We start from the raw sequence: 21584 nt of genomic DNA on the forward strand, positions 1-21584 counted from the left end.
GAGGAATGAATACCTTCTCCAGTGCCAGGGGGAAAATGACATCAAGAAATAGAATTTTATATGCCCAAATGATTCTTTGCTTCTCCTTTTGTTTGTGCAACCATGTAGGCCATTTGTAGGTAATTAGTTCATATTCAAAACCATATTCTCGAGCCATATGAGGGATTACATCCTAAAAGAACAAAGTATCTCATTAGTTCAACGTGTAAACTTTATAGATTGAAACAAGCTGCTAAAAAGAATTAAGGTGAAGAACGCAAGTTAGCATACCTTGAACTGAGGAGACAAATAGTTTTTTATGAACCAGAACTTCACTGGCCGTTGAGTATTCTTTAGAACACTTAGTATCATAATTTTTAGGAAGCGTTCATATCTGCAATGTACATCTTAAAGCTGTTAGATGTTGAAACTACAATAGAAGCAGAAAATTAGGAAGATCATATTAAAGTCTGACCTAAACTTCTTCTTAGATAAGTAAAGTATAAGTCTGACCAAAACTATACAACTGTCCATAAATTATCACGAAAGTAGGTATGCCATAAAACAGTAGAAGTGAAAAATATATGAGAATAAACTAAATTGGCAACAAGATTTTGTTTCTTTCTTGTGTTCTTTTTCTTGTTAGAAATAAAAAAAGTAAAGCATTAGAGAGACCACCTAAGGAGCATCAAAATGCAGGGTAAAAGAAAAAGATGAATCCAAAATCAGGAAACTCACAAGTGTCCAGAAGCAACAGAGAATATGTTAATCGTCTTCCCATGACGACCACCGGTTACCTGCTCCTTTGACAAGGAAAAGAAAATCGTTTAACCATCACCATTCACTTTCTCTAGATAGCTTAATGTGTATGATTACTATATTTGATGAGTGGAACTTGAGGAATTACCACTGGAGTGTTTTTACTCTTCTTTGATTGGTCATTGCCACCAATAAATCCAGAAGCCCATTTAAGAATATTAGAATTCCAACTGTTCTGGTTTCCCTGTGAACAAGAAAATTAGTATTCCTACAGCTTAGTAAATATTTCAGAGTTACTGACCCATAATAAGTTTTTTTCTGTAAAGGGAAATGCTTTACAAAATAATAAAGGGTAATCATTACCTTTTTCTTCTCTTGTGAATGGCTATCTTCATCAGCTGAAACCAACAGTTTTTCATGTTCCTTGCCCTTTTTCTTAATCACTTCCATGTGAACAAGTTTACCACGCAAATCATCTATAATGATCCGTTTTGACAAAGTTGTCTCCTGACCACCATCACCATCGTCTTTCAAAGCATAAAGCTCTGAGCTTCGACCAGGAGCAAGCTGCAGGTACCAAACTCCAGGAAACGCTTTCATTTGCCAGTAACCCAAATTGGCCATGACAAGTGTGTCAACCAAGTGAGGTGTACTTTTAGTGCCTAGGATTAGCTGAAGTCCTCTAGGAGGCTCCTGATCCTTCTCAGAGCAATGACCTGATCAAACAGTTTAGAAACTAGAACGATTAAATCATTTGCAGTGGAACTATGGCATTGTTCTTCTTTAGCCAATATCTAGGGTTACAATTAAGGAATTAGCTCATCTGCAGTCCATCCCATTATTCTTCTTTTACCAATATTGTAACCTACTACATCAACTAGAGGAGAATGAAGTACCTGTCAGGACTAGTGCTTCAAGTTCATACACTGCTTGGAGTGTCCTAGTCTCTCCCAGGTTTTCAAGCAACATATTATCTAGGTCATGGCTGCAAGTTTAGGCAGATATCATAACTAAGTAGCCTGGCATATATGCCATTAGCATAAGTTCCATAATCTTTTGAAATACTTACACAGCAACTACAGGCTCAACGAGCCATGGCTCAGGAACATCAAGATTCATAGTCAGCGTCTTAGAAGGTGGCATATTAGCAAAAAACGCTTTGGGACCATAAATGGTGTAATCTGTACTACTAAAGTCATCCTGTAAAATTAGCATAAATGAGACGGGGAGAATAATATGCATGAAGGACGAATTCATCAAAAAATTATGACTGAAGGACTTGCAAAGACAAGTTGTTCTGACATACCAGTGTTGGTATAACATATCTGTAGTAGTTCTTCAATGGAAGATCAACCAGTGAACTCTGCAAGAAAAAAGATAATGAAAACTTCCTAAACCTGATGTTTATCGACAAAGCCATTATGTTGAGATCTTTATGATACAAAGGAGGAAACGTATCTCAAGACATACAAACATCGTAGATGTTTCATTTTATTAATATAGAGGCAACATACCTTAGGACATGGAAGTATTTTGGAGACAAATTGCAAATTATTCAAGTTAAAACCAAAACTAAGTAGTGATTGTAAGGACAAACTTTTGATTGCTCATTTAGCCCAGCTAAATGAGCAACCCTCAGCATGCATGTCTGACTGTCAAGAGTAAGATAGCCAAAGTACTAACATTTCATATTTGGAGCACCCTAGTTACAAAAAGGAACATATTTTTTTTTTTGAAAGACCATCTTATAATTTAGCCAACAACGACAACAACATACCCACTGCAATTCCACAAGTGAGGTCAGGGGAGGGTAGGACGTAAATAGACTTTGCCCTGAACTTTCAATTCAGCCATCTCTCACAATTCGAACTTTAACTGCTTATGAGTTTCAGTAGCTTCAAAACTGGGTTTCTTCTTCTCAAACACTAGCAAGGAGCAACTATCCGACTTCCTTCCCTTTCTAACCTCTGCATGGACATTCACCAAATACGTGGATGATATATGGAACAGTTTAGACTCTCTGTCTTTCGCTCCCTTCATTGATGAATAAATGACAGATCTACATCAGCTAGCACGCACCTCAACTAATAACGAAAAGTAAATTCTTGCTGAAATGTTCCCTTTAACCAGCATTATGTTGTCGAGCTTAAAGCGTATCATTTGTTCTAACCTAGCGCCCTAGATGTGATTATAAAACATTGCACTGATGTTGGCTAGTTTTCCTTCTTCTCTGATGCCATGCATCTTTCAATTGACCAAGCCCTAGGACAAACCTGTCTTCAGACCCTAAAATCACATTAGTCCTACTATGAAATATCGATTACATCAATCATTCCATTTCAGAATCAAGTCCCTCTGAATAAGTAAGCTCCGGTGATTTCCCAAACCAGCTCCTAGCCCAGGACTCCCCCTAAGTTATAAATTGTAGAGCACATTACAGAGGCAGTTCCACTGCCAGTACAAATCATGGGAAAGTGCAGAGTTCTAAATGAAGTAGTGACCATTTTCAATGGTTGTCATATATTACTCAAGGAAATCAACTCACCATGGGGTTGAGTACAAGCCTCATGCTTGGCCGAACGGACTTTGACACAAGCCGAAGAAGAGAAGACAACTTTTGACCAGATGAGCTCAAGGGGTCAATGACAGCATCAATATGAATGCTGGAATTTTCATTTTCTAAAACAACAGCACTGCAAGAAAACATTTTAAAAATTGATTTAATATAACTGAAATTCCAAAACCAAAAAGAATTCATATAAACCAACATTGTGCAATTTCTAACAGAGTGTTCTTCGTGTTTTAAGGGGAAAGGAGTCAACATGAACTCCATGGCTTATTTATATGAGAATATTTTTGTTCGATAAAGAATCTTCCACACATAAATGCATGCTCACACCATGACTGAACTTCGAGCACATTTCACAATTTTATGTACTTTCTAAGTTCAGATATTTTAAAATCCTTGAGAAAGCTCAACCTTAGGCAAGAGTAAGCAACGAGAACCCAGCTGCGTCCTTCTCAGACAGCAAAGCGAGAGAAAAGTAAAGAAACTACAATGTGGTCTTGATGCCACAAGTTAGAACAAGGAAGAAAGACAATATCGCCGCACGACAGTGAGGTGCTACATCTTGGTTAGTGAGAAGATAGAACTACTTATAACATGCCTACTTGAACCGAGAAAGGTATTTTCCCAAAGCAGCAACATATTTAAAGGTAGGAAAGAAGACTTGTGACATAAAGGAATAATCTTACTACCCAGAAGCATCTCTATCTTAAACATAGCACTCACGCGTGTATGAAGAATATACCCTGGTTTTACAAAATTAAGCTGAGGAGTATCTTTCTGTTCAATGTTTCCATTTCTTCCAGTCCCTACTTAAAAATTTTAACCAACCTTCTTGCTTCCTATGATTTTAAATTGCAAGAAATATGCATGGTGGACACCACAATGAAAAGATGCTACCAAAGTCATATGTCATTGTAATTCAATGGTTTAAAGGGGAAGTTGGGACTCATGGCAGCACTTGCAATGGTGAGGAGACTCTAAAAGCAAATATCTCAAATGCCTCCGGTAATTCCTCCCATATGCTTTAGAACATTTCATTTCTTATACTACTTCTTAAGCATTTGAAAATAACTTGAATAAAATGTTTGTTTGCATAAAACATTACACATTTTTGTTCAATAATTTATATTTTAGCAACTATCTTATATCCATATAGATTATTTTAACTATAAAAATTATTATCTTCAATTTTTCCATAAAAGAGTTATGTCAAAAGAGAACAAGCGACAAATGAAATCCTTATTGGATATAGACTTAACTACAGACAAGAAGTCTCCTTATATAAGAAATTGGAGTAACCTGTAACAAAGAGAACTTCACTAAGTTGAGATAAATCAACTTTACACTATGTTGAAAGTAAAATACACATCATCAATAAAAATTGTATTCACAAAATAGTGAATTTGACATGTGTTACCTGTATTTCGCAGACAGAAGTTCAAAGCGAGCACCTTCGGAATTTCGATCCCTCATAGAAATTGAAGATGAGACAGACATGACAATGTCACTGATGAATTTACTACATTATCACAGAAAAAATTAGTGCAATGAAGAAAATAGTGAGGAGAACTTAATGTTGAAGAAATAAAAAAAGCACCCAATTAGCTTCTCAAGTAAAGCTGACCCTTGGAAATTGTTAGAATACTAACTAGGTCCATAAACCAAAGGTCTATATTTATTTTATGCTGTAAGTTGGTCAAAACTTTAAATAAAATTAATTATATCTTTATGACAAGGGAACCCGCAACCGCTACCTTTGGGTGCGCACAAAGTAATCCACACATGAGAGGTGAACTACACTAGGCAAGTCTGATGTGACGAGCTCGGACTAGAAGGTCAACCCCTGCTGTCGCAAGCAAGGGATGTAGAACTTGAGACCTCCATTATGGAAGTCCCAAGTCAAACCTCTATAGAAATTACAATATCCCACCTTGTGTAAAATTGACTAAAGAACGCTCAGTTTCTAGAAAGCAGCCACGGGAATGTGTCATCTGACATTGGCATAAAGCTTTAAAAGACGCCATTTATGTGAACAACAGTCATTGATTATGAGGCCATTATCTGACTTCCGGGGAACCCAGCTTTAAGAAGATGTTTGCAAAACTTAAAGACACTACTCACATCTAATAGCTCTATTACGATTCCATATAATAGCATAGATATGCAAACATTAGAAGCATATTAATGATGGAAACAGGGGTACCAAACTTGAAGAAACAACTTCCAAATTTTCCTTATAAGCAGTAGTTCACAATTGGCAGTAGAGCAGAAAGCATAAGAACATAAATGCACAAACCTTGTTAGCGTATCAGGGTCAATGTTCTCCCATTCTACTTCTTCAATTATTTCCACTATATGCTTTATTCTTTGCTTAAATTCCAGAGACTCCAAAAGTTGCAAATCATGGCTCAAGAATGTTGTGTTGTCAGCTAGGCTAATCACCTATCAAAATGGTTAAAGACCATTGAGTTGACACAGAACAACATAACGTTCATCAAAAACTGATAAAAAGAATGTCTACTCAAAGCACACCAACACTCCAAAAATCATGAAGATGAAATCTGAAAAATCAAAATAGAGAATCCAAATTTCAAACTAATGCAATGGCACAAATCAAACTTACTCTCCCATTTGTAATAACTGCATTGGCACCATACTCCAAGCCAACTTCTCCAAACAAAAACTTCCCCACCTGTAAATGTATTAAAAATAAAGGATAAATGAGAGGCTATTCAGCAAGCATGCATCTAATCAATACCTTAGCCACAGAGCACAAACTAAAACTATTACTCCCTCAGTCACAATTTATACGACTCACTTCCTTTGTAGTTAGTCCCAAAAAGAACGACACATTTATATATTTAGTAACAATTTAATTTTAAAATATGTATTTTACCCTTAATGAAATGATTTATAGCTATACAAACATCTATGACATATTTTAGACCACAAACTTCAAAAGTATTTCTTTCTTAAACTTCGAATCAAGTCAACAGAGGGAGTAGTTCATATTGGTATGATTGGTGTCCTCTCTAAATGCTTTGACCATACAGTTCACAAATTGAAAAGGTAGTGTTGTTCTCTAATTTGATGTTTCAAAGAATTTCGAGTGAGCGTAGCTAAGATACTATAGATTAAAAAAAAAAGAGAAAAATGGCATCCTAAGCATTTTGCAACTTCTAACCCATGGAATTAATTCCCATATATTGGTCAGTTCCCATGCACTGGACTGCTAGACGAAATATAAAATTCAAGGCCATGGATGTGGTGATCTTGATTTAACACTGCCTTGGTGAGTTGTTGAACAGACTAATTAAAGCCAGGAATAGTCGGGTACCTTCTTAAAGTGCATTTTCAACTTCTCATCAGAAAGTCCAGAGAGAGCAGACTTGAGTCCCTTTGAGGACAATCCATTTGAATTAGCCAGTTCAAAGACCTTATCCATAAATGCCTCACTGTTTCCAGTACCCGCAGAAGATGCATGCATATATTCATGTTGATAAAGCAAACAAATTTGGTCCAGGAACTGCAGAGTGCCTTTCTTGTGACTGCATGTCATATTGAAAGCAAGATGAAGAAAGAAAAAAGTACAGTTTAATGAAGCCATTAGGAAAAGAAGTTCCCAAAGAAAAGAACCAAAAGAGTAAGTACAGACCTATATGATGAAGCTGTGATTTGGAAAACTTTCATGAAAAAAATGCTTGGTGAATGAGGATCCTGAATGGAGTTAAACAGCACTCCCAAGCGTCCAGTTGTGGTGCCCGTCATCTGCAGAAAATCCAAATACTTAATTCCCATAACCAAGAATATTAAGAAATAACAAATGATGAAGAGTGCTGTGTGTGTAAATACACACACAAAAACAAACAAACAAACACACGCACACACACACATATATGTATGTATAGAGAAAGAGAGATGGAGAACTACCAGATAATGTATTCCTTCACGAAGAAATCTCATCCCTTTCTCTGACGCGATATTGACAGCAAGAAGATGAGTCACGGGCTTCAAATCATCTATTGCTGGAAAAGAAATTAAGACAACACAAATGAAAGAGATACTCAAACATGTTTCACATTAAACAATAGTGTTAGGGCCGAGTATAGCTTACTTTCTGTAGAATGTAAGTAGCTGATTTCATTAAAAAATGAGTTGTCTGCTAGAATTAAAGCAGAGAGAGATACAAATCTCGGTTTGACTTTCCCTTCAGCTATAATCTATGTCAACAAGGAGACAACAATGTACCCAGTTACTTCAGGCACTAAGCACAAAAGACAATGCAACATATTTTGGGAAAACAAAGAATTGTACCAGTGGGTTATAGCGCTGCACGCCACTCTCTGATAGAAACTTGTCCAGGATATCTGTATGAGAGTTTATGTGCCCAAAATAAACGTGTTCTTGTATTTTAGGAAGCTCATCATTCATTGCATTCATAAGAGCATCCTGCCAGTAGAAGTTCCAGGTATATAAAATCATGTTACTGGACAGTCTCATCCACCTAAATATATACTTCAACAAATAGATAACCAACTGATATGGACATTGAATATTTCGGCTTGATATAGCTTATGCAGCTTTTAGATCAATTAGTAACAGAAAAAATTAGAAACAAATTTACATGAATCGCCAATTAGTATCTCATATATCAGGACTCCACGGAAAAACTCTATTTCCCTAAACTTTTCTCAAAAGCAAACTCCATATTATGGGAAATGTTGAGAATATAATTATAAACCTTTCTCAAAAGCAAACTCCATATAATTGGAAATGTTGAGGATATAATTTTAAACCTTTCTCAAAAGCTAACTCCATATTATTGGAAATGTTGAAAATATAATTAACTAATGAAAAGTGTGCTCTCTCTAACGGGCTTAAGCTTTTAGATGAGATGGTCACACACTTCAACATGGTATCAGAGCAGGCAGAGGTCCGTCCTAGGATCGAATCTCACCGCCACACAAATTAAAAAAATAATAATAATAATAATAATAATTCACATGCTTGGCCCATGAAAAAAAATCAGGCCCGCACGCAAGGAGGCGTATTGAGAATATAATTGACCAATAAAAAGTGTGCTCTCTCTTACATCTTATAGCTTAAGTTTTTAGATGAAATGGTCACACTTCAGCAGGAACATATCTATCTTTGAGCAACTAAAGCACATGGAGAAAAGGCCAGTTCACGAGACCATGACATCCAAATAACAAATCTAATTTCCTAAGGAAATTACCTAACATAATTGTTTTCCTTTTACATAATGCATACTTGTCTAAGAGATTCTTTTTAACCCTTCTCAGTGAATCAAACTTCAGAAAATGGTAAAAAGGCAATCATTGAGACCATTTATAAGTAGAGACCAAACTTAAAGTTAAAAATGTCAGACACTAAGCCAAGTTTTCAATAATTTCAATCTGTGATCATGAATACCTCAGTGGGCTCATGAACAAGCCCATTGAACAAGAGGCAACATTGTCTCTTAGCCAAACCTAGCTTAAACACAAACAGAGAGCTTTCCTCAGAGAGTTCTTTGAAAGTATGCTCCTTCTCCAGTTTCTGCAAGGTATCTTGAGGAGGAGTTTTAGCCTGAGGTCTACAAAAAGACACAAGCTATAAATGTTTTGGAACACAAATTAAGAAAGGAACAATCTATCAACTCAAGAAATCAGCAATGAGAAGCCATTGTAACGCATGTAGCTCTCAACAAAACAAGCAGAAAAATGAACTGGACACTTGGAAAATGGTAGACTTACAGCAGTGTTTCCACAAATGCACCTTCAACATGGTGTACCTCAGGAGGATCTTCAGCAGCCGACTCTATTCGCAATTTGTTCACCTACATTTCTAGGTGAAACTGTTACTTCACTGTGTATATTTATAATACACCAAAAACACTACTAGAGCAACAGGAAAAACTCAAAGTAGAAGTAGTAAAAAGTTTTCCAAATTTGAAAACCATACACCTCCTGACATGAATCACCACCATTTTTCCAGAAAATAGAGCATCAAAAGGAAAAACTAAAGGACCTGGCCCATAACTCCCCTTCATCAGACATGCTCCAGACATAAATGTTCTAAAATTTACACTAGCAAAGGGATTTTCCTATGAGGAGCAATGCTCTATAGATGTTGTGGGGGAGCTCCATATTATATATGAGAAGTACGTAAAAAGTAGAAAACCCACCTGAAAATATGGATGTCTACTACAAAGAAAACCCAATCATCTACACTAACAAAGGCATTGGGGTGAGGAAAGGAGAAGAATATGACTGAGTAGAATAAAAATACCTATGAGGCATGGCAAGTAGTGGAACTAGCTTTACAACATTGCAGGTCATGAAAAAAGTTGCACACACTAAAATCAGGTTTCCTTTGTTCTTGGATAAGTAAATACAAGTTTTTGTTCACAAAACCCAAAAGATTACTTCTGGAAATAAAGAGACCGCTAACATGCAGAATCGCATTTAAAAGATAGTAATAGGCAATTACAGCTAAGACAAAATGGCTCCCCTCAAAGGCAAACAAGTGTTGCTTTTGGGGTTTTTTTATCAGACACTCCTTTATTCATCAACTTGTTAACCTTCAGGAGAAGCTGTTCACATACTAACATAGTAATTACACATATGGCATCCCCTGCAAGCTAACATATTCATTAATAGGCAGTATACAGAATAGGAAGTATTGAAATCATACATTGCTCAGGAACTGGAAAGCTGTTGCAATTCCTCGGTTTTCCTTGATGTAGATGAAAAGACGAATAATCTGTGAATAAACAATACAGTTTTTCATCAAATAATATGCATCAAGAACAAAATTGAAACTTAAAGGGAAATAAAACTGTAAATGGAACAAAAGAAAGACAGTGAGAAGAATTCCGTTTTTTCAATATGTAATGAAAATTTTATGAAATCTTAGTACACCAACTACATGTAAAAAGAGTTCTAACTTCTAATTGCAAATCTGAAATCATGTTCTAAAAGAAAGTAATAATATCATCTATGACAAAAATCACGCATAAGGGTGCTAAGTTTACCAATTTCAGCGTCTCGATGCATGCGTTGTTATTTACCAATCAAAAAAAGAAAAACAACTAGATGCATGCATGTATACTCCAAGCTGCAAGCTATTTGAGCTTTTAATTACATGATACCAATCAGCATAGCTAGTAGATGAATATTATAATTCCCTCCATTTCAAAATAAGTGAATTGTTGGAGTATTGTACACCCTTTAAGAAAAGAATATATTAATTATTAAGACATTTATTAGACATTATTTTCCATTTATACCCTTTTTAATTATTGCCAAATTACTCTTTAGAATGACTAAACATTAATTATGATTACTACTCCAACATTTCAAACCAATTATAGATTCTTGTACTCATCACATAGGAAATCCAAATGAAAGAACATTAAAATTATTCAAAAAGATTGAACAACTAAGTTAATTTGAAATAGAAAAGATGCTTCAACAATTCAATTATTTGAAATGGAGGGAGTAGTTCATATACACCAACTACGTCCTATAAGTATGTTGCAGAAAAAAAATTATGCAACAGCCAGCAATATACGAAGATGGAAAAATCAGAGCGTCCCTATTACTATTACATGGCTAGATACAATACTTAATAATTAATCAGGAAAACATTTCAATTGAACTTCTGCGTCATATGTACGGCAGATGAGCCATAGAAATCTAATCCACACTACCATGTGTCAGGAAAACATTTCAACAGAAACACCTTTCTTCATAACTAATGCACACTACCATGTGCCATGCAAAAGAAACAAGTATTTACTTGTGAACATTGAGCCACTTGGCTTATACCAAGAATGAAAAGCAACGAGATAAAGGTTCAAATAATCTTATTCAACCAATACTGTTATTCTAACGAAATTTGAGTAATTACCAAACTGGAGAGTTCTTCCTGATTAGGGCTATCCTTCTCCTTATAAGAAAGGGGAAGTTGACCACCACTTGATTCGATCTCCTCAATTGACTTGGCAGAGTATAATATCACTCCAAATCTAATTGGAATATGATTCTCAAACATTGAAACAATTGCGTCAATTGTCTGCAAATTGTAGAGAACATGTTAAACCATATTCTTTTATCACTATCCATTGAATGACAACAAACAATAACCAACTATTAAACAAATGAGCACAAAAACATTTTTGGGGTTCCCAAAATGATAAGCTTTACCTCAAGCCCACAAATGGAGGAAGGGTCCAAAACATAAACTGCATGGAAGATATTCTTCCGGATGTAACGCATTTGTCCAGGGTAGACTGGCATCAGGATCTAAAGCAAAAAGATGCGAAAAGTTAGAAAATAAAAGCTAATGAAGTGAGGATAAAGAAGCCAATCTGAGGATCAAAAAAATGAGGTACCTCGTTCAAATTGCTCCGCCAACGTTTATACATCTCATCCACCTCCAAGTTATTGAGATAATGAACATGATTTGAGCGATAATCAACACGGAATGTACTAGACTCAGAAGGGGGCAGTGCTGAAAGGAGCTTCCTCACGGTGCTGACAGGAATCTGAAATTCTCAAGCAACAATTACTGCATGAGCTTTTGCTTAACAAACAGACATGAAAAAATTAATCACCTAAGATGTTTTGGATATAAGAAATAATAAAGGTAGGACATAAGCATTGATGAAATGCACAACCTACAGGCGAAGGACAAGCGTAACTTTAGGGTCTGCAAAACTAAGCACAAAGAAACTTCATCTGACATGTTAAGTCCCATGTTCGAATTATCTATTTGCTATAACTTGCAATCATATACTTTTTATGCACAACTGCTTAGGAAGTTCCAGAAATGTTCTAGGTTCTGAGCATACTCTCCACGAGAAAAGAAGCTGAGGCAACTTCATATAATTGGCCATCTTAGGTCACAAGCTTTTGTAATTGAAATAATGAGCTAAACTTCACCCATAGTAAGGTTCAAGCACTATAGACTTCTCTTCTAAATGACGGAACATAATGTATAAAACATATGAAGCATTTTAGTTTCCTTAGCAAGATGTTTCTGCAGCATATTCTGGGAAATCATCCCACCCCTGGTGAATCAGGTAATTACTCACTGGTTGCATCAGAAAAGAATCTCAGATAACCAAAAAAGCTGTCAAAACCCAGGGCATCGGTATCAGGCATGCCCTTGAGAAGGTTCTAGAGCTTCGCACCTTCATTTTAGAGTATTGATCAGCTAATGATAACTCCTGATGGACCATGTCAACCAGCCTGGAAAACAAATTTCAGAAAGTTCTTCAACTCAACCAAGAAGAAAAGGGGTGAGCTCCGCTTCTAACAGTGAAGCGCCTTGGTGAATCAGCTAAAAGTTTGACATGTAAAATCAGATGCAAACTATAAAGTGAATCAGCTATGAATAACTTCTTTTGTCAAGTCAAAAAAGTTATCAATCTTAACCATATAAGCAAACACTCAGAGAACCTTTGTTAAAGCACATACAAAAGGATGGTTCAACTGAATCCTCTCCCATCTCCCCAATTCTAAGTGTAGGCGTCTGGACATGAATTATGTAATATTTGAGGTGGGGGTGGGGGTGTGGGGGGGATTTAGTATACGAAGTTGAGTTTAAAGAGGTCTTTGAAAGTTGAAGAAGTGTTTAGGCATGCATTTCAAACTTGAAAAACTTTTATTTTCAAATTGGAGGAAAAAATTGACACAAAAACAGGTTTTTGAAAGGAAAAAAATATATTATGTCCAAACGGACCAAAATTTTGAACACATTTCTATTTTACTTCTCCTTAGAGCGAATAATATAATATAATAACAGATTCTATAGGAAATGAATTGCACATGAAAATAAATGGAGGGAGGCGGAAGATGGCCGAGAGGCAAGTGAAGGCATTACAGATAAAGGTCAATATCTTCAAAATTGACTAAGGCACCATTCAGGGCCATTAATGACTTTCCAGGTGGAATCATTCGCTGATTTGTAACAATTTCCTCTTTGATAGATTCATTGAGCTGCGAAAAATTTAAAAGCATATCAAACAATCAGATCCAAATATATGTTACATTAGTTATAAAAAAATTTACCACTAGAACACTATACATTCTAACTGAAAAACAGTTTACCTTCATCCGAGATAAAGAAGAGACAACACTAGGAAAATTTTGATTAATTTCTTGCATTGACTGCAAAGGATCAGCAGCATGAACTATCCTCTGTGCAGTTTGATGCCCTAAATCTGTTTATTTATATTTGGAATCATAAAGGGAGTAACCATAAGATTACCTTAATAAAAAAAAGCTCTCATTTCTAATATTCACAAGTTCTAGGCTCACAATAGTAAGGTTATCATCACCTTTTAACTCCCAGACATCAAGTGTATCAGAAACTGTTGATGATAGAAGATAATCCCTGAAAGCCATTATTTCAGATGTTAACTCCTGTTTACGCTCCTGCAGATAAGGGAAGACAGAATCGGTTCTTCAACGACTAAGCCTTGGCAGGGTGGATTGCACATAACTATTACAACCACCTAAAAGAATTTTTACTGGACTCTAAAAGCTAATCACACAAAGCATGAACCGTAGTGTAGAATTTTTTTAAAAAAGTCTTATTTGCATCACTGCTATAGTGTTTGCATTTAGTCTGCCCTTCATTAATAACATTGTACTTTCATGGGAGGAAGAGTGAAGTGTAAGATTTTTTTTGATAAAGTAAAAAATTTTATCAAAAGAAGGGTAAAATGAGCCACTATACCAAAAAGTAGCAAACTTTAAAAAAATATACATGGTTTTCTACAAAAAACAACAAACTTCTCAAGATAATTTCTGCCATATTAAGAAGATCTCAGCAGTAAACGAACAGATCTCTATCCTCCATTGTTGTTCAAGTAAGAATTCAAAATATGGTGGAAGATATAGAATGGTAAAGGAAGGGGAAGAACAGAGAGATGGAGAATTACTGTGTACTCTGACTTCTCATTCTATATAGCTTCACCAAGTCAAGTCTAAGAGGGGAAATAAAAATACAATAAGATCACAAAGAGAGAAACTTTTGAGGAACAGAGTCAAGCAGCCAGCACTTTACCAAACTTACCTTCACAAAGGTGATCCGTCCACTCAAGCACACCACCGTGTTGTTCTTTTACTTAAAGGGAGATATAAGCTCTGTTATTGTTATTATTATTTGTCCTTCAGTGAATTATTATTTAATTGGTCAAGTAAATAACACTAGGATGCATATTTTTCTTAAGATTTTAAGAGTTTCAAACTAGATGAACATTATATTCTCCACTAAATCATCTTAGTGGAAAAGGTGATAAATACTGCTACTCTTTCCTTTTATTTTACTTGTCAAAAGACACAGTTATCATCCTTTCTTATCTACCCAAAACTTCTTTATGTTGTCAATAAAGTTCGTCGACATTAATTTTTATTGGCAACATTGTTATTTCTTTTCTGAACAGTAGGGTCCACAAAGTCATCAACAAGTACATGTACTGTGTAGCTTTAATCATATTCCTGTTGTGTTCTAAGACAATAATTTCCAATAGAAACTCAAGTTTCCAGTTTCAAAAAAAAAAATCCAATAGGAACTCTGTTTAACTTCATTTATCAGTTTGAAATATGAAAAGTTGAAAACACAAACCAGAATCTTAGAGAATATAAATCCCCTGACTTCTTGGCTAAGATCTTCAGTGTGAGGATCTTCAAGAGTGACCCCTGCAGCAATAGATAAAATTAGATGCTTTTTGCTAAACAAAAAATAAAAGAAGCATGTAGAATTAGTTTTATTTTATCAGGTACTAAAAGAACCAAACGACAAGGGAAAGAAAAATACATGAGATACAATGTGAATAAAGCAGTAACTTTAAATGTGAGATAAGCACCACTATAACATTAACTCCTAATTTTTCCAAGGAGTTAAGTGGGTGGTTCTAAATAAAACCCAAAGGTTTTGCTCCACAGGTACGAGTATATTTTATATCCTAAAATCCAGCATTCTATAAGAAAACTGGGAACAAATATACAAAAAAATTGAGTCTCTGAGATTCATTGCAAGAATGAAGAATAAGACAAGTTCAGCCTTGATACCACAAAAATAAAGAAATTTCTTTCTGCTGATTTTCTTTAGGGAAAATCTTGAGATCTAAGAATCCAGTCACTTAATCCTTGATCCAAGCAATGTCAGCTCAACCATGGCAATTGGTAATGAAAAAGCGAAAAAGATCCAGAAACAAACTAGGGTCAGTCTTCACATTTTAGAAAAACCAACGTTATCCTATAGGAATCAGTAGAACATCCTAAACTGGTAAAATTACATTCAACACTATGTTGGAAATTATCGCATCAATACCGCTGCTTGCATCAAGTAGCATGGTTCAGATGAATGCACATTAGAACTAACCTTTCTTTACAATGCTGTCATCCATAGCCTTGTATTCCATATTTTTCAGAGCTAGTTCCACACCATAACCACCCAAGTTCAAGGAATCTCTGGTACCAAGAGCTCCACAGGGGGTACTTTTTGATTCGCATCCAGAAGGTAACACAGGTCTAACGACATAATAGATTTTCCCCTGTGATAGTTATTGGATGGTCAGCAGTAGAACAAATTATAACTCTATTTTTGGTTTAGTAATAGGAGGGAGAGTACAACAAAAGAGTTGGGGGCTATTTCCCCAGGTTGATTAAGAATCAAAACAAAGAGAAAGTAGAGAAGAGTACGACAGCTTTTGGACATTTTCCTCAATGCCTCAAAAAATGGACAGAGATGACTAAATAAATATTTTTTACCTCTCTAGTTGTAAGGAGATAACACTGAATATGTCTCATAGGCAAGGTAATGAACAAGTGAACCCCCACCTGAACACTTCAACCCCCCCCCCCTCCCCCACATCTTTGTAGCAAGTATTTTGTTAAGTAACACCTACTGGAAACAAATTCAGATGTTTCAATTGATTAAAATGAAAATAAAAGAGAAGTCATCATGAGGAACACCGAAAAGCGTTGCAATGCTTCATTCATTGGCTGATTATAAAAAAAGTACGGGACTATAGACAGAAGGACCAGTGACCAATCAGGAATTGTTATCACATTGTCTCAAATCCGGTCTTTCACAAAAGAACAAAGCAAAAAAGTGTAGACTGTCACTTTATTAGACAAAAGATTGTGTTCCTCCAACTTGAGGAGAAGTGTTAAGAATCTTTATATATGGCAGGAGCCCATACAATATGCACACTCCAGATGCACAGATTATAAAAGAAAGAAAATATCAGCTCCCAGAAAGTCAAAAAATAAGCTATCAAAACAGCTAACAACAAAGATCTATTGAGCTGATAAATTACTGGAAAGAATCAACACTAAGTACAGGAGAGAGATCAACCCAACCAAAAGGACTAATCAAACATCTTGCTTTAAGGGTCAAACACTAAAAATCTCCAGGGGATACAAGCAACTCATTCTCAAAATCCTATTTTTTGTTTCTTTCTTACGAGAAGCATATTGATGACCAAGAGCACCCACTAAGGCTCTACCTTACTTCCTCTACATCCCTTGATAGATTTAATTACTGCAAATGGAAACTATGTGAGGTTACCTCTGATAAAGAAAAAACACATTTTTTGTCATCTAATAAGTTTCTACACTATTTCAGGGTCTTTTATCACTTAATTATCTTGGAGAATTAATTTTTTTGCTTCTCAAGGTGCAAACAGATGTATCATAGAAAATGTGTTTCTTTTCTTTTAGATAAGAGCAGCAAAAAAGGAGACGTTAAATATTGAAGAGCTTTTATCAATGTCATGGATAGTATACATGTAAAAAAAATATTCTAGAGGATCCAAATATGAATAGCCATTCTGATTTCATTCTGAAGGGCCAAGAGAAAAAAATTAATAAGCACAACGGATGAGATGGCATATAGAGGCATGGTAGCTGACCTCTCTGGCAGCACTGGTCAAGGTATGATGAAATTGTTCGAAGCAATGGGTCCCCAGAGCACCATATAAGATAGCCACCGGATTTCCTACATTTGAATCTGGATGGACATGATCAAACTCAAAAATCTCGGGGTGCAATGTATCAAGAGATCTGCACAAAAAATATTTAGCCAATATCAAAGATCAGCAGAGCTCACATACATCCGGACATAATCAAGGACACCACCTTGTATATGTTCCTTGAAAAGTAAAGAACTTACACTTCTTTGGGGTTCTGCAGCCACACTAGCAACTCAGCAACATCAAAAAATAGTCTCCCACCAGTGTCTACCCAACAACAGTTTCCTTCAGGACTTCTTGGGTTCTCACCAACAAGCAGAGGGTTAACCTTTTTGTTCTTTGCATTATCACTCTGCTGAAGTACTCCTTCATCAGGAGAGCTTGAGCTGTTATCATCAGTAAGTGGAAAAGAAGAAAGAGATTCCTCTGCCAACTGACGATAAAGCACAATCCGAGGAGATGCTGATCGAAGAGTGAGAGAAAACTCAAACATGGCTATCAAAGATTCACTTAATAGAGACCTCCCATACTTTATTATTCTCTTCAAGCAATCTTTGGCACTACGGCAGTCAGAATTTTCATCTACAGAGTGAAGCCATAACTCAATAAAATCCCAAAAATGGTCCTTAGATTCCTTTGATAGCAACTCCCTGTCCATCATGAGCAGAACATCAGAAAATGTAAAAGGAGAAGGCACAGTTTGCTCCTATTACAAGGAAACCCATGAGAAGACTAGTTGAGTAGGTTTTGGCAAGAGAAGGAAACCTCAATGTGGTATATAACTACATATCTTCTCTATATTCTTCCAATTCTGTTGGATGTCTCCAAATGGATATCCTTATGTGTACATACATTTCTTTCATGAGTCTGAGAAAGCACTTGTTCATGCAAAAATAGAAGAAACCAAGATATTTATACTTCACCGCATCCCTTATTCTTATAGTAAATTCCTCCTTTATTTATTACTCGAACATAACCCTGATTTTCTAGACATGTTTCTTTTACAATAAAATGTTTCAATTGCTGCAAGCATCCAGTTTTTTAACTTACCTACAATGTGTAGCTTTTCTTCTACAATTTATCCCCCAATCTGTTTCCTCCTTTTCTTTAAACATGTGATATCCTAAGATTAAAGTTAACTGTACTATTCATGCAATAATGTCCTTAAACACAATCATAACTCAGGTCTCCAATGGCTGGACACTGCAAGAAATAAAGAACTCTACTTATCCAAGCCCCAAACTAGTGTGCTCAACCGACAAGGAAATAACTTGTATTATCAACATCCTTGATCCTACACTATCAACTCTACTTGGATTTCTATGCATATCACTCTAATACTTATTAAATAAAAAGATGTTACCCAGGTCCCTTCAGCTCAGTTAACAATACAGTGAGTTCTTCACAGTCTACATTAGGGTCCTTAGTTTCTTCACAAATCTTAAGGATTTTTTTGAAAAAACGCACAAGAGCATTACTCTACATGATTTATTAAGAAATTTTGAAGAACTAGGTGAGTAGTTAGGATATCGAAAATCAAATAGAATTTCAATACATGGAATAGTTAAAGAATATATCAACGTGAAGAACATGTTCATGAAAAGAGAAAAAATTCGAGACCTTGCAAAACTTGCATATATACAACGGCCCATTTGTCTGGTGAGAGGAGGGAACTGGTCCTACATAAAGACCATACTTAATAGCCATATAAAATTCAAGTAAAACAATTTAAATATTATATTCATAAACATTAGATTATATAGTGGTGGTTGGTAGTGGTATTTGGCAATGTGGCAGGTGGCATTGTTGTGTGATAGGAGCGGTGGTGGTGATGTTTGAAAATGATGGAGTTGGTTATGGTTGTGATGGTATAGATGATTGGTCGTGCCGGCGGATGGATTGGTGATGCTTGACAATAGGTGGTAGTGGACTAGTGGTTGGTTGTGATGGTGGATGTACTTGGTGGTAGTGACTGACTAGCGGTGGTAGTTGTGGTGGTTAATTAGTGTGGCTGGTAATGGTAGTGAAGGTAGTTGGCATGATAATAGTTGGGGTGGTAGTGACGAGGGTAGTGAGATAGGATGTTAATTTACGTGGTTCTTCTCACATGTAGTTATTGTATTGAGATGCATATAGGCTAACAGTTGTACTTCTCACTATTGCACTCTCTAGGTGCTAGTCTTTAAATAAAAAATTTCATTACATTTTCTCCCAAAGAAAAAAAGATTGCATAGGTCTTTAAATCACCAAGAGAAGCTGGCAATTTCAAGGAAGCTTACTCGGTTATATCATACAAACCTACACATACAAGGAGGAACTAGATGACTGTATAACTTGGTTTTTACTCTCTTACAGATTGCATAGGTGTTTAAATCACCAAGAGAAGCTGGCAATTTCAAGGAAGTTTACGCAGTTATATCATACAAACCTACACATACAAGGAGGAACTAGATGACTGTATAACTTGGTTTTTACTCTCTTACTATTATACTTTCCCTAAACCATTTACTCAAGCATGAGGTTTTTGCTTTATGCTTTCTACAATTAGACATCACTCAACGGGCATATATCATGTCTGATATATGGGCTAGTATGCAAAGACAAGATCCATGATCATCACAGTACTTCCAAGGTAACAACCTAGAAAATAGTAGTTGCACAGATAAAAACAGAATTTCCAGAGAGAATAGCATTGTTCAAAGGATCTAAGAAGGCTCATAGAAGTAATAGGTTGCTTCAGCATTTTTTCATGTAACTAGTTTCTTGTTACAGTTGGAAGCTTAAAGACATAGAACCCTTGCTATGGATTTAGGTTCTCTATAGATGTAATGGTCCTTCTATTCTTTAATACTATTAACAGTTTACCAAAAAAATAAAAAAACAAAACCTAGAAAATCAGATAAACCAATAGTCTCTAACGGAATTCAAAAGATTGTACAGTTCTATGGAAGTGAACGCCATTCTTCGAGAGATATAATAACAGTACCCTTCTTGATTTTCATGGGAAGCCAAGTTGAATATACTAGTTTGTCTCTCCTTTATTCTCCAAAAGTGTTTCTATATACTAGTGCAACTAAAACTTCATAGCATCATGGAGATGCTGAACTCTCATAGAAACAGCAAAGCATTCTTGAATGGAGAAAGAAGGATTACCAACAAGAAGACAAGGAGTAACAGTAAAAGCACTTAACTACACAAAATACTGTCTTCCCACTGAAAGTTTTAGAATCCTAAAGTCAAGAAAAGAACTATGTAATCTTCATTTACCAAGAATACGCAAGATTTGGAATCATACACAGTGTACATTCGATAAGTTGGTCATTGACACTTGTCACAAAAAGAAAAGTGCAAAAAGGCAACCAAAAGCAATACAACTTCTACTGCACTTCAATCCCAAAAAAGCAAGTCAATCAAGAATGAAGGCCGAAAATGAAGAATACATACCCGGCTTCCAAGAGTATAGGGGTACCAGACCATTTAGCCCTAAGAGCAACCTGAACATTCTTGGGTTTACTATTTGCGGCAGAAACTGAATACCCAGAGAGGCAAATAGAGAAAGCAACAGCGATCACAACCCAAAACCCAAATCTGAAACGAGTCCCCATTCTTGAATTTTGATGAATAGAATGATGTTTTCGATTCATCAGAACTGTTTAGACATTCAAGAAAATCCTATAATGAAGATTGAAACATTCCTAGTTAGAATTCTTGAACTGCTGATCAAGATTTTGTCCTAAATTAGTAGTGTGTTAGGGCTCAGTGAGCTGTGATCGGAAAGGGGAGACCCATTTATATAAGGCCTTGACTTGTCGAATGGAACAAGGGTAGTTTAGGCAATGCCTAAATTCTACGCTGATTTTCTGATATGGCAAGTGTTCATTGGTAATACCTCTGTACTTTTATAGGTCACAACAAATTGGATTATTTAGTGAATTTGCCAAAATAACCAATTTTTTCATCTTTATTTAAATTTTATTCTCGTTTGATAAATTTTGTGTAAAAAATAAAAGCAATCATAATTTTTTCACCAATTATGCTTGAATAGAAGAATGAAATTACATTTTCGTATTTTTGTCTGATGGATCATAACTTTATTATATATAATTGTTTACTTCTCTTCTGAATAAACTTTGTCTGATTTATAAATTATGACATATATTATTTTATTACTATAATTTATTCATAAAAATTACTTCTTCTATTTTACAAAGAATAATTTGGTTTGAATTGACACGGAGTTTTAAAATATAAAGAAGATTTTTTATTCTAGTGATCCTAAATTAA

At 35.6% G+C, this 21584-nt stretch overlaps 1 protein-coding gene across 2 annotated transcripts in view; it reads right to left on the bottom strand.

Moving 5' to 3' along the window:
- Positions 1-21083, bottom strand: part of LOC107002957 (UDP-glucose:glycoprotein glucosyltransferase) — a 24018-nt gene extending 2935 nt beyond the window's left edge. The window contains exons 1-32 of one of the 2 annotated variants that reach the window (XM_015201189.2): positions 20745-21083; positions 17501-17950; positions 17241-17391; positions 15707-15878; positions 14948-15021; positions 13656-13752; positions 13426-13538; positions 13199-13314; positions 12507-12564; positions 11706-11858; positions 11518-11616; positions 11222-11386; positions 10004-10072; positions 9064-9146; positions 8741-8903; positions 7622-7756; positions 7422-7527; positions 7238-7332; positions 6963-7075; positions 6645-6855; positions 5931-5999; positions 5604-5749; positions 4725-4826; positions 3284-3431; positions 2045-2101; positions 1808-1938; positions 1635-1723; positions 1102-1454; positions 887-982; positions 718-776; positions 271-373; positions 14-172 (exon numbers count right to left, since the gene is read on the bottom strand). In XM_015201189.2, the coding sequence (XP_015056675.1) occupies positions 14-172; positions 271-373; positions 718-776; positions 887-982; positions 1102-1454; positions 1635-1723; positions 1808-1938; positions 2045-2101; positions 3284-3431; positions 4725-4826; positions 5604-5749; positions 5931-5999; positions 6645-6855; positions 6963-7075; positions 7238-7332; positions 7422-7527; positions 7622-7756; positions 8741-8903; positions 9064-9146; positions 10004-10072; positions 11222-11386; positions 11518-11616; positions 11706-11858; positions 12507-12564; positions 13199-13314; positions 13426-13538; positions 13656-13752; positions 14948-15021; positions 15707-15878; positions 17241-17391; positions 17501-17950; positions 20745-20944 (4335 nt within the window). In that variant the 5' untranslated portion in view covers positions 20945-21083. Of the gene's footprint in view, positions 1-13; positions 173-270; positions 374-717; positions 783-886; positions 983-1101; positions 1455-1634; positions 1724-1807; positions 1939-2044; positions 2102-3283; positions 3432-4724; positions 4827-5603; positions 5750-5930; positions 6000-6644; positions 6856-6962; positions 7076-7237; positions 7333-7421; positions 7528-7621; positions 7757-8740; positions 8904-9063; positions 9147-10003; positions 10073-11221; positions 11387-11517; positions 11617-11705; positions 11859-12506; positions 12565-13198; positions 13315-13425; positions 13539-13655; positions 13753-14947; positions 15022-15706; positions 15879-17240; positions 17392-17500; positions 17951-20744 lie in introns of both variants that reach the window. The other variant, XM_015201181.2, reaches the window with a different exon arrangement.
- Between the last annotated feature and the right edge of the window lie 501 nt (positions 21084-21584).

This window comes from Solanum pennellii, chromosome 1 (assembly GCF_001406875.1).
Source record: "Solanum pennellii chromosome 1, SPENNV200".
Taxonomy (NCBI): domain Eukaryota; kingdom Viridiplantae; phylum Streptophyta; class Magnoliopsida; order Solanales; family Solanaceae; genus Solanum; species Solanum pennellii.